The sequence below is a fragment of the Ahaetulla prasina genome, chromosome 1 (genome assembly GCF_028640845.1).
Source record: "Ahaetulla prasina isolate Xishuangbanna chromosome 1, ASM2864084v1, whole genome shotgun sequence".
NCBI classification, from domain to species: Eukaryota; Metazoa; Chordata; class Lepidosauria; order Squamata; family Colubridae; genus Ahaetulla; species Ahaetulla prasina.
In genome coordinates this window covers 180396417-180416717 of record NC_080539.1, presented here as the reverse complement: position 1 = coordinate 180416717, position 20301 = coordinate 180396417, and the positions used below count along the sequence as shown (strand labels likewise).

Here is a 20301-nt window from a genome sequence, read left to right as displayed (position 1 = left end):
TCCTGCCTGGGCAGGGGGTTGTATTAGAAGACCTCCAAGGTCCCTTCCAACTCTGTTATTATGTTATGTTATTATGAATTTTGAATAAATACTAGGCAAGGAGAAACACAAAAGTTTAAATAGGGAAGTAGATTATCAGTGCTCAATAACACAATAACTATATCTACATGGAGGGAAGTAAGCAGTGGGGTACCACAAGATTCAATCTTAGATCCAGTATCTTTAATATCTTCATAAATGACTTAGATGAGGGAATAAAAGATAAGCCATCAAATTTGTAGATGATACTATTGTAAGCTGACAGGAAGAGCCAACACCCCAGAAGACAAGCTCAGGATCCAAAAAGACCTTGACAGACTTGAACAATGGGCTCTATCCAACAAAAGGAAATTTAATGTGGAGGAAAGCAAAGTTTTACAAAGTTTTACACCTATGCAGGAAAAACCAAAGGCACAATTACAGATTAGGTGAAACCTGGCTCAAAAACAGTAATTGTGAGAGGGATTCCAAGATCCCTAGTAGATGATTACTTAAATATGAGCCAGGAGTGTACAGCAGCAATCAAAAAAGCTAAAAACAATCCTTGGTTGTATTTATTTTATTTTATTTTATTTTGTCACAACACACCCCTTACAGACCTCTTAGGGATGGGGTGAGGTCAATAGTAGATAGTTTTTGGTTGAAGCTTTGGGGATTTTGTATGTATAAACATAGGCATAGAATCAAAATCATGTGAAGTATTAGTACTACATTATAAAGCCTTAATAAGGTCACACTTTGAATCCTGCATCCAGTTTTGGTCAGCACATTACAAAAAAGATGTTGAGAATTTTGAAAAAGTGCAAATAAGAACAAATAAGGTGATTAACGGCCTGGAGACAAAACATATAAGGAACAGCTGCAGTTTGGGTTTGGCTAGCCTAGAGAAAAGAGTGGGGGAACATAATAGCACTATTACATATGAGGGGTTGCCACAAAGAGGAGGGGGTCAACTTATTTTCCAAAGCACCAGAGGGCAGGACAAGAAACAATGGATGGAAACTAATCAAGAAGAGAAGCAGCCTGGAATTAAGGAGAAACTTCCTGAGTGAGAATAATTAACCAGTGGAACAATTTGCCTTCAGAAGCTGTGAGTGCTTCATCACTGGAGATTTTGAAGAAGAGACTGGACAGTCACTTGTCCGAAATGATATAGGGTTTCTTGCTTGAGCAGGGGTTGGATTAGAAGACCTTCAAGAACCCTTTCAGTTCTATTCTGATTGAACTCCTAAAAGTGCATTTTACTACATAAAATGGTTTATGCGGTATTCAGAAAGATTGAAACCTGTCCAATGCAGTAATTTCAGACTGCTCACCTTGGGAATAAAGAAGCCTTTGAAAGTTATGTCCATAGTGGTTGCATGGGGCAAATTGGTTGGAACAATATCAGCAAACCGTTGAATTTCATGAATTACTGCATCAGTATAAGGCATTTTGGTTCGGTCTTCTGTCCTTGGCTGACGAACCCCGATCTCTTTTGCAATTTCTTCTTGGACCTTCCCTGGGAGAATAGATTATGTATCAAGATCATTGCTTGAATTTTGTTTTAAATGGGAATTTATGTAAAATTTCAAATTGTGACAGATAAAACATGAAGGACTTGGTTGCAAAGATAGTCTTCGACTTGCAACCATTTATTTAGCAACTTCTTGAAGTTACAATAGCACTGAATTATGCACGACCAATCTTCGCACTTGCAACCATTATAGTACCCCTGCAGTTATGAGATCAAAATCCAAGCACTTGACAATCAGCATGTATTTAGAATAGTTGCAGCTCCCTGCAGTCAAGTGATAGTAATTTGTGAACTTCCCAACTGGCTTCTGACAAGCAGGGTCAATGTGGGAAGCCAGATTTGCTTATTGAGCACATGATTCATCTAACAACTGTGGTAATTCACTTAACTGTTCCATTTTTTAAAAAAAAAAATTGGGTATGACTCAGTTAATAACTGCCTCCTTTAGCAATGGAAGTTCCGGTTCCAATTGTGGTTGTAAGTTGACAGCTATCTGTACATTAGAGAAACACAATATTTATCTCTGAAGAAAATAGATACAGAAAATGTTAGTGACAATTTTTAAAAATAGTAAGGATAATATCTGAAAGTTTTAATTTAAGAAGATTCTGAATCTTAAATAGCTAAATACATTTGTAGTGCATACCTAATAACCCAAAGCTTTGATCTTTTATGTTAGCATTTTGCCATATTTTTCCTTGTTTATAAATATGTGTATCCAGAGGAGAGATGGACTATTAATTGACTATCAGTTTACAGTTTCAAACTCTAGAAAGAATGAAATGTTAGTTGGAGCACATAGAGATGAGTCAAAGTCATGTCATGATTGGAGAGTGAATACATCACTCTTAACAGAACAGTGTCTTCAGCTTGGCTCATATTAGGGTGTGATGTGCTATTCTTTTAAGAAATAGAGTGGGTGATGAGAGCATAAAATGAAGCATACATATGTGAACCCTCAATGCAGAAATATCTTATACCCTTTTCTTATTCTCACATTGATGAGTTCTTTAAAATGTCAACAGAAAGGACAATTTATTTTTACTTTCTATTTTTCCTTGTTCAAAAATCACTCTCATCCATCAAAAGTCTTGCCAAACATTCTTACTCTGGATTTCTGGGTACTTCATCATCAGGAGTATGGCCCAGCGCAGAGTGTTTCCAGTTGTTTCTGTACCAGCAGCAAATAAGTTACTCACAAGAGCTTTAAGATTTTCATTATGGAAATATCCATTAGTCATTTTCTTATTTTCCTGAAGTGTATTAAAAAAAAGAGAACAACTATCAAGGAAATACAATATAGTCACACAACCTAAATTCTAGAAGAGTAATTGAACACTTCATCAGTGGACTATATACTTTGATGGAATCCAGATTTGGGGACATCATTTACTTCTTACAAAATGATAAAAGACTATTGAAGCTGTCACCCAAAAACAGTGAGAGATGCTGTACTTCTTTACAGAAAAAGAAATAAAAAGTAAATGTTGAGAAAAGTCATCTGTATTAGTCAGGAATATTGACGACTATACAGAGAAAAACATTGACATAGTTCATTGAACCTGCTATATATTAACTTACTTACTTACTTTGTTTTTGTTGCATTTTTATTTCACCTTTTTATCTAAAAGAAATGCTTACAGCAGGGGTCTCCAACCTTAGTAACTTTAAGGCTTGTGGACTTAAACTCTCAGAGGAAAGCTGGCTGAGGAACTCTGGGAGTTGAAGTCCACAAGCCTTAAAATTACTAAGGTTGGAGACCCCTGGCTTACAGGGTCTGATACAATAGTCTCTGTCATTGGTCTAAAATATAAAATTGGCAAAAGGAAGAACAGAAAGAGGGAAAGAAGGGCACAATTCTCAAAAGAATTAGACCATAGAATTATAACTAGGGTGGCAAACACAATCAGGAGAATGGGCAGCTGAGGGACTTTTCCCAAGAAGGACTCCCCCAAGATGACATGGTGAGTGGCAGGCAATTTTTTTCTGTCCTGCTACTGAATAGCAATAGTACTTAGACTTATATACCATTTCACAGTGCTTTACAGCCCTCTGTAAGTGGGTATAGTCAGCCTATTGCCCCCAACAATCTGGGTCCTCATTTTACCCACCTCGGAAGGATGGAAGGCTGAGTCAACCTTGAACCTGGTGAGATTTGAACTGCCAAATTGTAGGCAACAGAAGTAGCCTGCAGTATTGCATTCTAACCACTGCACCACCACGGCTCAGTGAATAGCTGATTTTCCCACCAAAGCTAGCCATTTGGTGGCTCTGCTCCCTGAATTAAATGTGAGCAGCTAGGAAGAAGATTTTTGGATGATCGTGAACCTTCAGAGTAGAGAGATCTTGAAGATTGCAATTCTCGGTAGGGAGCGATTAGAAGGTTGAGTTTTTTAAACATATTTGCCCTTCAGTTGTTCATTTGTTTTAAGCATGCCTTGGTTTTAATTACACTTTTAAAATTCCTCTATTTTTTATCTTTACTTTAATAGACTAGCTGATTGCTGACTTATCTGACAACTCTTTACAATTTTTTTCTTTGTTCTCTCATTGTTTCCTATTGAACTATAAATCATTTTCACTTTCTGTAAGCAGTGATAATTCATTTTCTGGTAGTGAAAGTCACCCAATTTACATTGGATTATAAGGATTTTATTCTTACCAGCTTTAAGAAAGAAAGAAAGAAAGAAAGAAAGAAAGAAAGAAAGAAAGAAAGAAAGAAGAGAGAGAGAGAGAGGGAGAAAGAAAGAAAGAAAGAAAGAAAGAAAGAAGAGAGAGAGAGAGAGGGAGAAAGAAAGAAAGAAAGAAAGAAAGAAAGAAAGAAAAAAGAAAGGAAGGAAGGAAGGAAGAAGAAAGAAAGAAAGAAAGAAAGAAAGAAAGAAAGAAAGAAAGAAAGAAAGAAATGGGAAATTTTCTTTCTTTTGATTACTTTTCACCCTGGGGAAAAATTATCTTAACTTATCTCTATGGACATTTTTATGGTGTATTTCTATTTCTATTTCCTTGGAAAGAAAAGTGTCTTTTTCAAAATGTTTGCAAAAAAAAAGATAAAGCTTTTTGGGAAGATTTTGAAAAAAAGAATGCTTTCTAGCTTACAGCCTTTTTAAAAAAAGTTATACACAATTTTTTTTGATGGGTTAACAATAATTCTAAATCAAACCTAGGATGATACCCCAAAGCAGAAAAGAACAGTTGGGCTTACAATTTGATGAATTGGAATCTGATTTGTTAGTGTCAGATTGGAAGAAGAAAGAACCTGGTCTGAAAATTTCAGATTGGCAGAAAAGATTGATAAGGACATGAATACAAGAAATTCAAACTTAATAGAACTGATAAATGATGGACTATATTTTTCCGGAAAGACAAATCCTGTGTTTCCAGAAAGATCTTTTAAACAATAAATGCTACAGAGACATTTACAGCAGAGATTTATGACTGAACTAGATGAATACCCATGCTCCGCTGCAAAGAGAACTGGAAGTTTATAAATCTTGAACATGACTCACAGTGGGAGAAAGCCAGTGGTGGGATTCAGCCAGTTCGCACCACTTCGGGAGAACCGGTTGTTTCAGAGCAGTTTGGCAAACTGGTTGTTGGAAGAAATCATTAGGGCAGAGAACCGGTTGTTAAATTATTTGAATCCCACCACTGGAGAAAGCTATTATTGTTGCAATATATTTGTCAGGGCTTAGCTAGGGAGGATAATATGTGTTTTTGTTTTTTTGTCTTTTAATTCACATTTTTAATGTCTTTATTTAGTTTTATTTTATTTATTTATTTATTTATTTATTATTTAAATTTGTATACCGCCCTTCTCCCGAAGGACTCAGGGCGGTTCACAGCCAGGTAAAAATACAATACAATAAATACAAATTAAAATACAATTAAAAAACTTATTAAAATTGGCCAGGATTAAAATTTGGAGCTAAAAACCCATTAAAACCCATTAAAACACTAACCCAGTCCAGCGCAGATGAATAAGTAGGTTTTAAGCTCGCGGCGAAAGGTTCGGAGGTCCGGAAGTTGACGAAGTCCAGGGGGGAGTTCGTTCCAGAGGGCGGGAGCCCCCACAGAGAAGGCCCTTCCCCTGGGCGTCGCCAGACGACACTGTCGCGCCGACGGCACCCTGAGGAGCCCCTCTCTGTGAGAGCGCACGGGTCGGTGAGAGGTATTCGGTAGCAGCAGGCGGTCCCGTAAATATCCCGGCCCTATGCCATGGAGCGCTTTAAAGACATTCACCAACACCTTGAAGCGCACCCGGAAGGCCACAGGTAGCCAGTGCAGCCGACGAGGATAGGTGTCACTCGGGAGCCACGAGGGCTCCCTCAATCACCCGCGCAGCTGCATTCTGGACTAACTGTAGCCTCCGGATGCCCCTCAAGGGGAGCCCCATGTAGAGAGCATTGCAGTAGTTTGGCATTGTTCTTGTAAAATCTCCTCCCCACCCCCCTGGAGTTTATATTTTAATTTTCTGAACTAAAAAAAGAAAAAAAAAAGGAGAACAAATATTGATTTGTTTAATTTGTTGTTATTATGATTAGGATTATTATGATCATTGCATCTATACCAAAACTTTCTATTTATTATGTACACTGATAGTGGCTTGCAACATAAGAGACTTGAAAGAAAATATAAACATTCTGAACACCGTACTGCAAATTCCTCCAAGATGGTTTGAATCATCATTAAACTAACATTTATAGAGTCAAGAATTGTGTGAAATAAAAAAAAATCGTTAAAGGTTTTGCAGCAAATTGTGAGTGTGATCCTGGGGGGAAATGTTATTCTCTGATCTAACATAAATAGATATACATGAACACGAAAGTGATTTCTGAAAAGAAATGACAACTGCAGTTTTTGCTTATTTATGTATCATATTTTGAAACTGCCCATCTCTTTGCTGAATACTTGCATACAAAAAAACGTGTTTGTTTTAAACATGTGCAATTCAGTAGTGGGATTCAAATCCCATTGTTACCGGTTCGCTCGTGTGTGCGTGCCAGATTTCTGCACATGCACAGAAGCTTCTGCGCATGGCAGAGATGCTTGGATAAGTGGGTGGAGCCTCCTGCTGCCACCGCTACCGGTTTGGCCAATCTAGGGGGAACCAGTAGCAACCCACCACTGGTGCTCTTTATGAAGACCGAGACAATTAGTAACAATAGAAGAGAGATGAAAGATTCATTATTCTGAGCATGTTACTAATGAAGAAGTGCTCCAAAAGAGTTTCTCCTGCAAATTAGATAATATAACCCCCCCAGAAAACTCCAACATGCAGGTCATATACTCCATGGAGTATATGGAGAATTATCAAATTCACAAGATGGACAATGAGATGCCCTCTATGCCAAACAACCATGAGGACGGCCTTGAAATATATGGCAAAGAATGTTCACAGACAACTTAAAGACTTTAAACTTCATATGGGAAGATGCTGACATATTCACCCTAAACCAAAAGTATTGGAGGTCCCTTGCTACCCGAAATGCTACATAGCATGGGATCACCATTGTTATTTATTTTATTTATTTATTTATTTATTTATTTTATTTTATTTTATTATTTAAATTTGTATACCGCCTTCTCCCGAAGGACTCAGGGCGGTTCACAGCCAGGTAAAAATACAATACAATAAATACAAATTAAAATACAATTAAAAAACTTATTAAAATTGGCCAGGATTAAAATTTGGAGCTAAAAACCCATTAAAACCCATTAAAACACTAACCCAGTCCAGCGCAGATGAATAAGTAGGTTTTAAGCTCGCGGCGAAAGGTTCGGAGGTCCGGAAGTTGACGAAGTCCAGGGGGGAGTTCGTTCCAGAGGGCGGGAGCCCCCACAGAGAAGGCCCTTCCCCTGGGCGTCGCCAGACGACACTGTCGCGCCGACGGCACCCTGAGGAGCCCCTCTCTGTGAGAGCGCACGGGTCGGTGAGAGGTATTCGGTAGCAGCAGGCGGTCCCGTAAATATCCCGGCCCTATGCCATGGAGCGCTTTAAAGACATTCACCAACACCTTGAAGCGCACCCGGAAGGCCACAGGTAGCCAGTGCAGCCGACGCAGGATAGGTGTCACTCGGGAGCCACGAGGGGCTCCCTCAATCACCCGCGCAGCTGCATTCTGGACTAACTGTAGCCTCCGGATGCCCCTCAAGGGGAGCCCCATGTAGAGAGCATTGCAGTAGTTTGGCATTGTTCTTGTAAAATCTCCTCCCCACCCCCCTGGAGTTTATATTTTAATTTTCTGAACTAAAAAAAGAAAAAAAAAAGGAGAACAAATATTGATTTGTTTAATTTGTTGTTATTATGATTAGGATTATTATGATCATTGCATCTATACCAAAACTTTCTATTTATTATGTACACTGATAGTGGCTTGCAACATAAGAGACTTGAAAGAAAATATAAACATTCTGAACACCGTACTGCAAATTCCTCCAAGATGGTTTGAATCATCATTAAACTAACATTTATAGAGTCAAGAATTGTGTGAAATAAAAAAAAATCGTTAAAGGTTTTGCAGCAAATTGTGAGTGTGATCCTGGGGGGAAATGTTATTCTCTGATCTAACATAAATAGATATACATGAACACGAAAGTGATTTCTGAAAAGAAATGACAACTGCAGTTTTTGCTTATTTATGTATCATATTTTGAAACTGCCCATCTCTTTGCTGAATACTTGCATACAAAAAAACGTGTTTGTTTTAAACATGTGCAATTCAGTAGTGGGATTCAAATCCCATTGTTACCGGTTCGCTCGTGTGTGCGTGCCAGATTTCTGCACATGCACAGAAGCTTCTGCGCATGGCAGAGATGCTTGGATAAGTGGGTGGAGCCTCCTGCTGCCACCGCTACCGGTTTGGCCAATCTAGGGGGAACCAGTAGCAACCCACCACTGGTGCTCTTTATGAAGACCGAGACAATTAGTAACAATAGAAGAGAGATGAAAGATTCATTATTCTGAGCATGTTACTAATGAAGAAGTGCTCCAAAAGAGTTTCTCCTGCAAATTAGATAATATAACCCCCCCAGAAAACTCCAACATGCAGGTCATATACTCCATGGAGTATATGGAGAATTATCAAATTCACAAGATGGACAATGAGATGCCCTCTATGCCAAACAACCATGAGGACGGCCTTGAAATATATGGCAAAGAATGTTCACAGACAACTTAAAGACTTTAAACTTCATATGGGAAGATGCTGACATATTCACCCTAAACCAAAAGTATTGGAGGTCCCTTGCTACCCGAAATGCTACATAGCATGGGATCACCATTGTTATTTATTTTTATTTTTATCATTTCAATGTTATTTTTAAGTCATTTTATTGTATTTTATGCCTATTTTTTACTCTTATCTATAATTTTAGCTCCATGTGCTTCTTTGTAGTGTTTTCTAGCCTAATGACCATAATAAAGATTTATTGTTTATCAGCTTGGTCTTCAACATTTTCAATGAACACTGCTATTTTTCAGGTGTTTTATAAAATAAACCATTGTTCTCTTCAAAGCACAACATGAGTTTCACTATGTTTGGATTAGATTTGAAGTCTTCAGGATTATATACTTGCTTCATCTAGCAAGTTGGAAAGTACACTAGCTGTACCTTTATTCTGTCTTGTCTATACCTGGTAGCAGCAAACATCAAAAATCAGCAAATCATCATCATAGAATCAAAGTATTGTAGAATAAGAAGAGATCATAATAACCATTTTCTCCAACTCTTTGCAGCATGCATGAATATCAATTAACCCATCTGTGAAAGGTCACTTCAGTGTCTAAGAAAACCTCCAAAGATAGAGAATTCACAAGCTGCATAGATAGATGATTTCACTATTGTACAGATCCTTCCATCTTTTCCTTATATTTCAACAATATTTAGATAGCTTCAACTTATATCTACTTTCTTTGGCTTTGAAAAATAACTCTTATCTACCTTCTGGGTAACTTCTCCTAATACACCTGAATGCAGCTATCATGTCTTCGTTAATTTTTTCTCTCTCCAAATTAAACATCCCAGGTTCCTTCAGCCTATTCTCATAGGGCATGTCCTCACATTCCTGAATCATCTTTGCTGTCCTCCTTTGAACACTCTCTAGTTTATCATTAGCTTTTTGAAAATAAGGTGCCAGAATTGAACACAGCACTTTTTCAGATGAATTGTCCAGACAGTGAGATAAAATTTCTAAAGATGTCATTAATTTCATTAACAATCTCCACTTCTCTTGCCAGGCCTCCATAAGAAATGCCAGGTCAGTGGTTAAGTCCCAAATAATTGATGCTTTTCTTACAACCAATCTGATATGAAAAAGCAGGACCTTTAGATCTGATGTTTTGAAATCACATCTTAATGTTCTCAGACTATAGCCAGAAAAGAAGGGACATCAACTCTTAGCTGCCCTCCTTCCCCTGCAAAAGCCAACTTGCAGTCCTCCACCATCTCTTCCCTAACCTGAAGATTTTAATATTTATTCCAGGCCTGCTCCAGCCGAAGCTCTCCACTGTCTCCCTGACACACCTGATTATATACAATAAAACGGTTCTTCAAAAAAATAATAATAATCAGTTGGACCACCAAAGGCTTGATCAGAATATATATATATTGATGGTCTTTTTAATGCAAACAAAAATAACAACAACCACAGTAAATTGACTGTAATTGAAATGACTGCAGGCTCTGAAATAAAGGAATGATTAGAAAGGACAATATATTTGGTTCCCCCTCTTGTTGACACACACACATTTCTAAACAAGAATTTTCACCAACCACATGTAATTTACAAGTAGGCGTATTTTTAAAAATGTTAAAAATCACTTATACTTCAAGGCATATATAAAATAACCCATTACCTCTCTTTGCCGAATAAGATATGAATCAATAAAACTCCTCTGGTCATTTTCATCAAGATTTTTGAGATATTCTATGAAGGTAATCTGTATGAAATCATGTAAGTCCTTTTTGTTATTCATTACTTTTTTACGTGAACCCAAAAGGAAGCCCAGCATAGGAAACATGTTATATAGCTGAAAGAAAGATGAAGGAAATCATATATTAAGAACATTGAATACTCTGAAAACAGTTGTCAGACTTCTCAAAGTATTTTAATGAAAATGATGTTCTATAAATCTAGAAAAATAAACTCAAATAATAAGCAAAAGCACATGATTGAGGAAGCTATACGTAGTCAATATTTCAAATTCACTAAGGCCTAAAATCCATGAACCAAATCTCCATTCAATTATTGGGAAAAGAAATGTTCATTTTCCAATATACTCTTAAATGAGTTCCTCATGCTCTCATCCTGTTGATTCCCAAACAAGCAAAGAAAACGATCAATCTAAGAAATTGACCATAAGGGACGTGCATAAGAGCACAAACGTGCCTACCGTTCCTGTCCTATTGTTTTTTTCTTTCTTTTCTTTTTTCTTTATATATATATAAAGCTCCCACCCAATCAGTTCAAACCCCCACTAGCAGTTAAAAGGAAGAAACAGCTGCGATCACACATTGCTCCCAGAAGCACGAAGCTGAAGCCTGAAGATGACGAATGAGACTTCGTCGAAACGTCGCCAAGACACTTCCAATTTTACACGGGAGAAAACCCGAACAACCAAAGACCTATATACAAACACCCGTGAAAACCTCAGAAAACAAATATTGCACCTCTACGGGGAGGAAATCCACCATCTGACCAGGACCTATGAAAAACTAGAAGTCCAAAGAGCTTCCATTTTATGTGACCTCGCATTCCTACGAAACTGCCGCGATGAAAATTTAATCCCCAAATGCTTCCAATTGAAATTCCACTCCAACTCTGCAGCCACCAAACGCATCCTAAAAAGAACAGAATTGGCCTTAATCAGAAATGAACTTCACACAAAAAGATTCCTCCTAGATCAAATCAACAAAGATCTCCTCACACTTCACCTCAAACTCAGCAACAAGATGCACCCGGCACTTTGGGACAAATCCAAAACAACTTGCCGTCTGGAGAGCGAAACACAGACCACCCTCAAGACAGACACGCACACCAACAAACTCAAGACTACAAGAACGCCAGAAACAAACCCCTCCACCCTCACAGCAACACATGAAACAAACAGTGCATAACATCTCAGATAGGATCCTCACCAAAGCTGAAACCGATGTCCTTTCCAAAGGATTCAACTTTGCAGTCACTCCCAAATACATCCCCACTGAGACCATTATATGCGGAGTTGAAACCAGCCTGACCAAAATCAACCCCAATGACGCTAACAAAATCAGACTCGAAATCACCAACATCCTCTGCAGCAGCAAGCCACCCAAAAGCAACTTACCCAAAGAGGAACAGACAGCACTACTTAACCTGAAAAAAGATACCAGCATAATAATCCTACCAGCAGACAAGGGCAACGCCACGGTGGTTATGAACACATCTGACTACCAAACCAAATTAACCAACCTACTCCAAGACCCTGCATACAAACCCCTAAAAACAGACCCCACCACCTACCTAGAGAAAACCACTAGATCCAAAATAAAAGCCTCCCCCATCAGCGAAGAAATCCAGCAAAGAATCATTCCCAGAGAGAAATCATCCAGATGCCCTAAGCTCTCGGCCTCCCAAGATACACAAAGAAGGAACCCCCACTCAGACCCATAGTCAGCTCCATAGGCTCACCTCTACAAAACCTAGCCAAATTTCTCGCCAAACAACTACAGCCCTATGCAGAATCCATCGCCTCACATGTAAAAACTCATTCCAGTTCATAGAGATCATAAAGAAACAAAACTTACAGCCCAGCGACCTACTCGTGAGCTTTGATGTCATATCCCTCTTCACCCAAGTGCCAATCAAAGAAGCCTTGACAGCTATCCAAAACAAATATAACCCCCCCAAGCACATACTAGATCTGACCAACCACTGCCTATCCAACACATACTTCATCTATAACGGACAAAAATACAAACAAATAGAAGGCGCACCGATGGGATCACCCTCTCACCTGTCATTGCCAACCTCTACATGGAACACTTTGAAACCCAAGCACTAGAAAAATCTGATCACAAACCCAAACTCTGGCTCAGATACGTAGACGACACCTTCATAATCTGGCCACACGGGAAAGAAAAACTTGAAAACTTCCTCACACACCTCAATAGCCTACACCCCAAAATACAGTTCACCATGGAAACAGAAGTTAACAACCAACTTCCTTCCTAGATGTCTTAGTCTACAAGAAACCCAATGGCTCCCTAGGACACACCATCTACCAGAAGAAAACACACACAAACCGCTATCTGCATGCACTCTCACACCACCACCCAGCACAGATCAACTCCGTAGCCAAGACACTCATCTCTAGAACAAAATGCTTAGCTGACGAACAACACCTAAAACCGAACTACACACTCTCACAAACGTACTAACATCCAATGGATTCCAGAGAAATAAGATTACCAAACTAATCCAAAAGAACCCCCACTAAAACCCAAGACAGAGAGCAAGAAAATGGCACAGCCCTCCTCCCATATATAAAAGGCACCACAGACAGAATCAGCAAGATCCTCCACAAACATAACATCAAGACAGCATTCTGCACAAACCAAAAATATCCACCATCCTAAGAAACCCCAAAGACAAAATTGAGTTAGAAAATCAAGGAGTATATGAAATCCCATGCACCGCCTGCCCCACCACATACATTGGACAAACCAACAGAAGAATAAGTGCACGCATTGAAGAACACAAGAACTCATTCAAAAGAGGAACCAACTTCTTCCCTGGTCCAACACTTTAAAGTCACAGGACACGATATTGACTTTAAAAGACCAGAACTATCGCCAAAACTGAACACTTTAACAACAGAATAATCAGAGAAGCCATCGAGATAGAAAACGCCCACACAGCATGAACAAACGAGATGATACCTCCGCCTACCAGCCATTTGGAAACCTGCCCTTATTGACAAACGTGTCCCTAACACGAGGAATGACACCAGACCCACACTCACGAGGTCCACACAGGATGTCACCACCACACATCCACCCAGAAAGCACACCCAAACCCACACTGATCAGGAAGCACGACCAAGGACCAGAAGCCAGACCGCAGCTGCAACATTAGCCACTTCAAACCCCTCCAATCCATACATGCAGCAGACTGACACCCACTACGAAGATGTAGCACGACCACGAACACGAAGCCAAACAGCAGCAGTGCAGCTCACCAGCTCAAATCCCCCTGCAGCACAGATTAGACTGAGCACAACCAAGCCCCCACCAACACAGGACACACCCCCAGCCAATCAGAGCACAGAAAAACCCCCATCCAATCAGAGCACAGCCAAGCTCCCACCCAATCAGTTCAAACCCCCACTAGCAGTTAAAAGGAAGAAACAGCTGCGATCACACATTGCTCCCAGAAGCACGAAGCTGAAGCCTGAAGATGACGAATGAGACTTCGTCGAAACGTCGCCAAGACACTTCCAATTTTACACGGGAGAAAACCCGAACAACCAAAGACCTATATATATATATATATATATATATATATATATATATATATATATATATATATATATATATATATGTATGTATGTATGTATGTATGTATGTATGTATGTATGTATGTATATATATCTGCTTATGCCTCCTTATATTTCCTCATATATATATAGGCTGAAGCCTGAAGATGATGAATGAGACTTCGTCGAAACGTCGCCAAGACACTTCCAATTTTACACGGGAGAAAACCCGAACAACCAAAGACCTATATACAAACACCCGTGAAAACCTCAGAAAACATATATATATATATGTATGTATGTATATGTATGTATGTATATATATCTGCTTATGCCTCCTTATATTTCCTCATATATATGTTTATATACTATATAATCTTTTGTGTGATGCTTATATATATTGTTATGACAAATAAAATAAATAAATAAATAAATAAATTGAATGCAAGTTCAAGTCAAGAAAACTATTTAGTACTTTTAGAGTTGTGGAGTAAAGTGTGTTTGTGTGTGACAGAGGGAAAGAGATTGAAATGGCATTTTCAATAGAAGGCTGCCAACCCTACAATTTGAATACATTCACAAGTAACATGGGCATCTTCTTATAGAAAGAAGGGACAGTAAGTGATGTCACAGCAGAAAAAAGTGATTTGCATACTTATATCAGATAGTTCAATGCAACTATATAAAATTTGAATCATGTTCATGATTATTTGAACACAATCTTGCTATGACAAGCAATATGCTTTGCTTAGCAATAAAGCAAAATGACACACATCTGTGTATACTTCATGCATTTTTTTCTTCAAATGAAATATTAGATTACCGATATATTTGGGGTCCCTGAAAGCTTTATATTTTCACTGATTATCTTCAGAAGTCGTAGAAATGTGGCATCTTCATAGTCATAGCGCTTCCCAAGTAGAATAGAAACTATGATGTTGGAAACAGCAGGAGTCACAACTGTTTGGATCTCAAATGGCTTTCCTGGACAACAAACAATAGATCAAAATATAATTTTGAATGAATGCTAATGAATTTAGAGTCAAAATCAGCTTACATAAAGGAAGCATATCATAGAAACTGCAATCTGTGCTGATAAAATAGGAGATATTTAAATTAAAACATGAGAACAACTACTTGAATGGAAACTGATTGTCCCAGAGGCACAATTGTATTTTTATTGTTCATACATCAGTAATGGGTCCTTTGCAAACGAGGAAGTCCTTAAGGGTAAACTCTGGATATATCCTCATTAAATGATTGTAGTTTTAAACAGTAGAGTATAAAGCATATCATTTCATGCACCCAGATGATGTGTTTATGTTTTTTGAGAAACTGAAACATTATTATCATTGACCCAAAGCAGGAAGAAGCAACAACTCCAGTTCACAACAGTCTTCTATTCTTATATGGAGAATTATACTCTAGCACTCCTCCCTTATACAAATTATTAAGCTAGAATGTTCATTTATAAGTGATTGTTTGATTGTTCAAAACTAGCTATTCAAGAATTTGAAATAAGAAACTATTCCCACTACGAACATTATTACCAGAAAGGATTTTGATATCCTGTCAGCTTACTAGGTAGGAAATGGGAAAAGATTGAGGGGAAAATTAAAAGAGTAAAAAAAATAGATGATTACATTGGGATTGGCAGTGACAGACTAAAGAGAAGAGGAAATGGGGAAAGATTGAGGGAGAAAATCAAAAGAGTAAAAATTAGAGAAAGGAGGTGGAAAGGAAGAAATAAGAAAGAGAAAAAGAAGAAGATAAGAGAAAGGGAGAAAGGGAGAAAAATACTAAGAAATGGAAGTTTGGAGAGACTGAAAGAAAATGGTTAAAAGAAGTAGAAAAATGAGTAGCAGAAAAGAAATTAAAATAGTTGTAGAAATTTTAGGTAAGAAGTAATTTAGAAGAAATATATAGATTATTGTAAAAGGGAAGTAAAAAAGGTTGAAATGAAGTGAATGTAAGAAGTAAAAAAGAAGAAATATTTATTCATTTATTTATTATTTAAATTTTTATACCGCCCTTCTCCGAGGACTCAGGGCGGTGTACAGCATAAATAAAACATAAATATCGAAAATTTTTTAAAATACAATATTCAGTTAAAAATCTAATTCAATTCGTTGCATGTTAAAATTGTAGAATAAAAATACTAAATGTATTAAAACCCCTTTAAACCCCCTAAAAACCCTCAGTATTAAAATTAGTCATTAGGCCAGCCCCGCTTGATGAAAGAAAAAGGTTTTGCGCTCGCGCTTAAAGGTCCGAAGATCAGGGAAAAGATGAAGTCCCATAGGTAGATCATTCCATAGGGCCGGAGCTCCCACAGAGAACGCTCTTCCTCTGGGGGCCGCCAGCCGACATTGGTTGGCCGACGGCACCCTAAAGAGGCCCTCCCTATGAGAGCGCACTGGTCGATGGGAGGTAACTGACGGCAGCAGGCGGTCCCGTAAATATTCCGGTCCCATGCCATGTAGCGCTTTAAAGGTGATAACTAGGACCTTGAATCACACCCAGAAGGTGATAACTAGGACCTTGAATCGCACCCGGAAGACCTGGAAAATATGCTGTTTAATGCAAAATGGAGAAGTAGATAAAATGTGAAAGATATAATGGGATATATGTTTTATTGTCTGAGAATACATGGAATGTGAGAGAATTATAGTGGATGGTAAAGAAATATATTTTAAATATGGAAAAGAATAAAGAAATTGATTGAAATTAAGATATAAAACTGAGAAAAAGTAAAAAAGAAGTATATTGTTTAAGAAAAATAGTCCAGCAGATGAGCTATGAAAGACAGGAATGGTGTATAAGTGAAAATAATTGAAACTGAGATGTAAAATGGAATAAAATTGAAATGTTAGTAAATGATGTATCCTACTGGAAGAGAAAAATAATTATTGAATTGTGAATAAGAATTTAAAGAAAACAAGAGATGGAAGGTTGTATTAATTAAAAGGCTGTAAGGTAAAAATGGAATAAGATAAAAATGTTAATAATTAAAACATATGAGGGGAATTCTGAGAAACATACTCAATAAATGGGAAAATCGGGGTTGTCTGGACACCATAGTGGAAAATAGTGAAATGAAAATGAATACAGCAATAGAGAGAGATAAGAAGGAGTAGAGAGATGAAAGAAAGGGCGAAGGAGAGAGAGGGAAAGAAGAAAGGGAAGAGGAGAGGAAGAAAGGGAGGGGAAATAAGAGTAGGAGAAAAAGTTAGATAGGGAGGAAGAATGGAGGAAGGGGAGAAAGGAAGGGGAAGTAGAGAAGGAGTAGGAGAGGAGAGGAGACAAGAAAGTAGGAAGGATAAAAGGAGGGAGAGGAATGTGGAGAAGAAAGATTGCTGTAAAATGGAAGAAAGACAACCCTGAATATGTTTGAATATATCAGGATAAAAATTGAAATACCTAAAAAATAATAAAAGAGAATAAATATTAGTAAAAATGGAGAAATTAGAACTGGAGGGCGAAGGAACATATGATTTATGAGCATGGAAATATTAAGATACAATTAAAATATGGTAAAAGAATACTTTGGCAGAAATTGAATAAAGTAAAATGTATTTGGATATGTTAAATTGTATAAGATATGATATGGCCAATACTCTGTTCATAAACTATGTATGTGTGTGTGGGGGGGGGGGGGGGAATTAAAAAATAAATAAAAACTTGTTTAAAAAAAAGAATTTTGCAAGTTTAAAACTGCTTCTCTCCATCCATCACTTTTGTAGCCCCAAAAGCTAAGGAAGACCTTTTCTGAGCTCTGCCCACATTTCTGCTGTGCTCTCAGTTTTGTCTGATGATTCTGTGGCTGCATCTAGTTTCCCTGTCTCTCAAGGTATTATTATTTCACACTCTCATTTCTCCTGAAAGACATCCAGTAAGTATTAGAAAGAAATGACAACCCACCTGCATGAATCTTAATTGTTTTTGTCAAGACACTACACTCTTCAATGATTTTGTCTTCAATAGTCTTCCTTCCCATTCCATAGTCCCGTAATGTGGATAATGTAAATCGTCGCATTGCTTTCCAGTTCTCACCATGAGCAAAAATAAGACCTGAAATGAGAAGGTTAAGACCAGAGGTCAAATTTAAAATCCATTGTAACAGCAAAGAATCATCATTATAATACATATTATCTCTTCTGAAGGTATTTCCACAATCGTTAAATTATCAAATATAAAAAATGTTAAAAACAGCTTGTTTCTTTTTTTAATATATATTTTTATTTAGTTCAAAACAAAGTTAAAATACAAAATACAAAACTAAAACATTATGCATATATTATCCCCTCTAATTGGATATTGATTAATATATCACTACAACATTAATTCCCACCCCTTGTGAAACAGGCCCTCCAAAAATTTTAAGGTACTAAATCTTTTTGCAATTTATTAATCTGTCTTCAGTATCAGTGGTGAGTTGCTACCGGTTCTCCCCAGTTCGGGCGAACCAGTAGCAACAGCAGGAGGTTAAATCAGGTGAATCGGTAGTGGCGGCGGGAGGTTCTGCCCACTTACGCAGAAGTGTCACGTGTGCGCGTGAGCACGTGTGCGTTCATGAGCGAACTGGTAGCGACGGGATTTGAAACCCACTACTGTTCTACATGTTATATTAATGACAAAACAGTTAACAGAAAGAACAATAATAGTGAAACAAAACAAAATTAACATTTAAAAACTCTTGGACTAAAATTTTGGTTATAATATTATGCTTGATCAATAGATGTGGACACAAGGTTTGAAATTTACATTGAATTATCATTTGAAAACACATTTTTATGAAGTGATGTATATCATATATAATATGATTTAATATCAGTTAGATTAAAGTTAAGAGAAGAATAGTTTATTTGCATTTTAGAGTGTGGATTATTGAGATTTTAAGTTATTGGTATTATCTGTTTACATTTAGAGAGAGATTGTTGTATGATTATTTTCTCTGGAGGTCATCTTTGTTATACATTTTTTGTTGCATTTTTTTTGGATCACTTTTAGTTTGCACTGATACTCTCTTTCCCTTTTATGTTACTTTGTATTTTAATGTTTGACTTTGAAATTTAATAATAATTTAATTAAAAAAATAATGGAAAGTGATAGCTAAGAAAAGTCATGCAGATAATACTTATGATGAAGAAGTGTTGCCGTCAAATGTGTAAAATTGGTTGGCCCCCTGAGAGCTCTCCCTTTGGTTTTTAAAGTAATGTTTAACAGATTTTAGTCATCCTTGTCTTCCTTTAAATTCAAAATTTCCTAAATTTTTAATTTCCATATGTTCTTTTTTATATTTTAACAATTTTATTGTTAAATTTTATTTTATTGTACACTACCCAGAGTCCATTCCTAGGGAGATGAGCAGTTCAAAATGTAAAAAAAAAAAAGTAAAATACCCAGGTGACTCTTGCCAGGAGAGGTGGCCAGAGATTATCTAAATGGGGCTTTGGGAGAAAACAGCCTGCAGGTCTTTATGCAATCAGTCATTTCTATCACTAACGGAACACTAAGAACTGGCTCTGCAAATTATCATGTTCCATCAAGATTAGACCATGTTGTGTATCAGGGAAGAGAAACTGGCAGAAACTTTGCACAAAGGAAAGGAATGGATATATATGGAGATAAATAAAGAAAAATATATGCATAACTTTGGGACACTTCACACCCAATTTTTCAAAGAAGTGGAATCAAATCTGGTGTGTGTGTGTGTGTGTGTGTGTGTGTGTGTGTGTGTGTGTGTGTGTTTGGAGAGGGCAAAAAGTTTTTACTACAATTTTGCCATTACTTCCCCCCCCCCCTCTAGTTCCCTCTGTTAACAGTTGGGATCAGGCCAAAATAGCAATACAAATACTGTTTCTTTATCCTGTTTGGATTGCCAGAAGCTATCTCTGAGGTTATTGCCCAGGAAAAATTCAGGTGAAAACTTACACAGAATACCGATCACACAACTGAAATGATTGTCGCCTATGATTCAGAATGAAACAACTCACCAAAGCCCTTTGCAACATCGTCAAAAATGGGGACGGAGGCTCTCTCTGCAAATGCATCAGCCTGGTTTACTAGAGCCTCTTTGACCGTCTCATAGCCAGTCAGCACCACCATCTCCTGGAATCCCAGTCTGAGGCGGAAAATGGGACCATATTCTTTTGACAACTACGATATAGCAGATGAAAAACAAGAGACAATTTGATCAACAATTAATAAGTAATCATGTGCAGAATTTTGT

At 37.6% G+C, this 20301-nt stretch overlaps 1 protein-coding gene across 1 annotated transcript in view; it reads right to left on the bottom strand.

Annotated features, from left to right (window-relative positions):
- LOC131198550 (cytochrome P450 2K6-like) overlaps positions 1-20301 on the bottom strand; it is a 36390-nt gene that overhangs the window by 9183 nt on the left and 6906 nt on the right. Inside the window, exons 5-10 of the mRNA XM_058183321.1 lie at positions 20066-20228; positions 17991-18140; positions 14893-15053; positions 10410-10583; positions 2664-2808; positions 1356-1540 (exon numbers count right to left, since the gene is read on the bottom strand). Of these exons, the coding sequence (XP_058039304.1) occupies positions 1356-1540; positions 2664-2808; positions 10410-10583; positions 14893-15053; positions 17991-18140; positions 20066-20228 (978 nt within the window). The remainder of the gene's footprint in view (positions 1-1355; positions 1541-2663; positions 2809-10409; positions 10584-14892; positions 15054-17990; positions 18141-20065; positions 20229-20301) is intronic.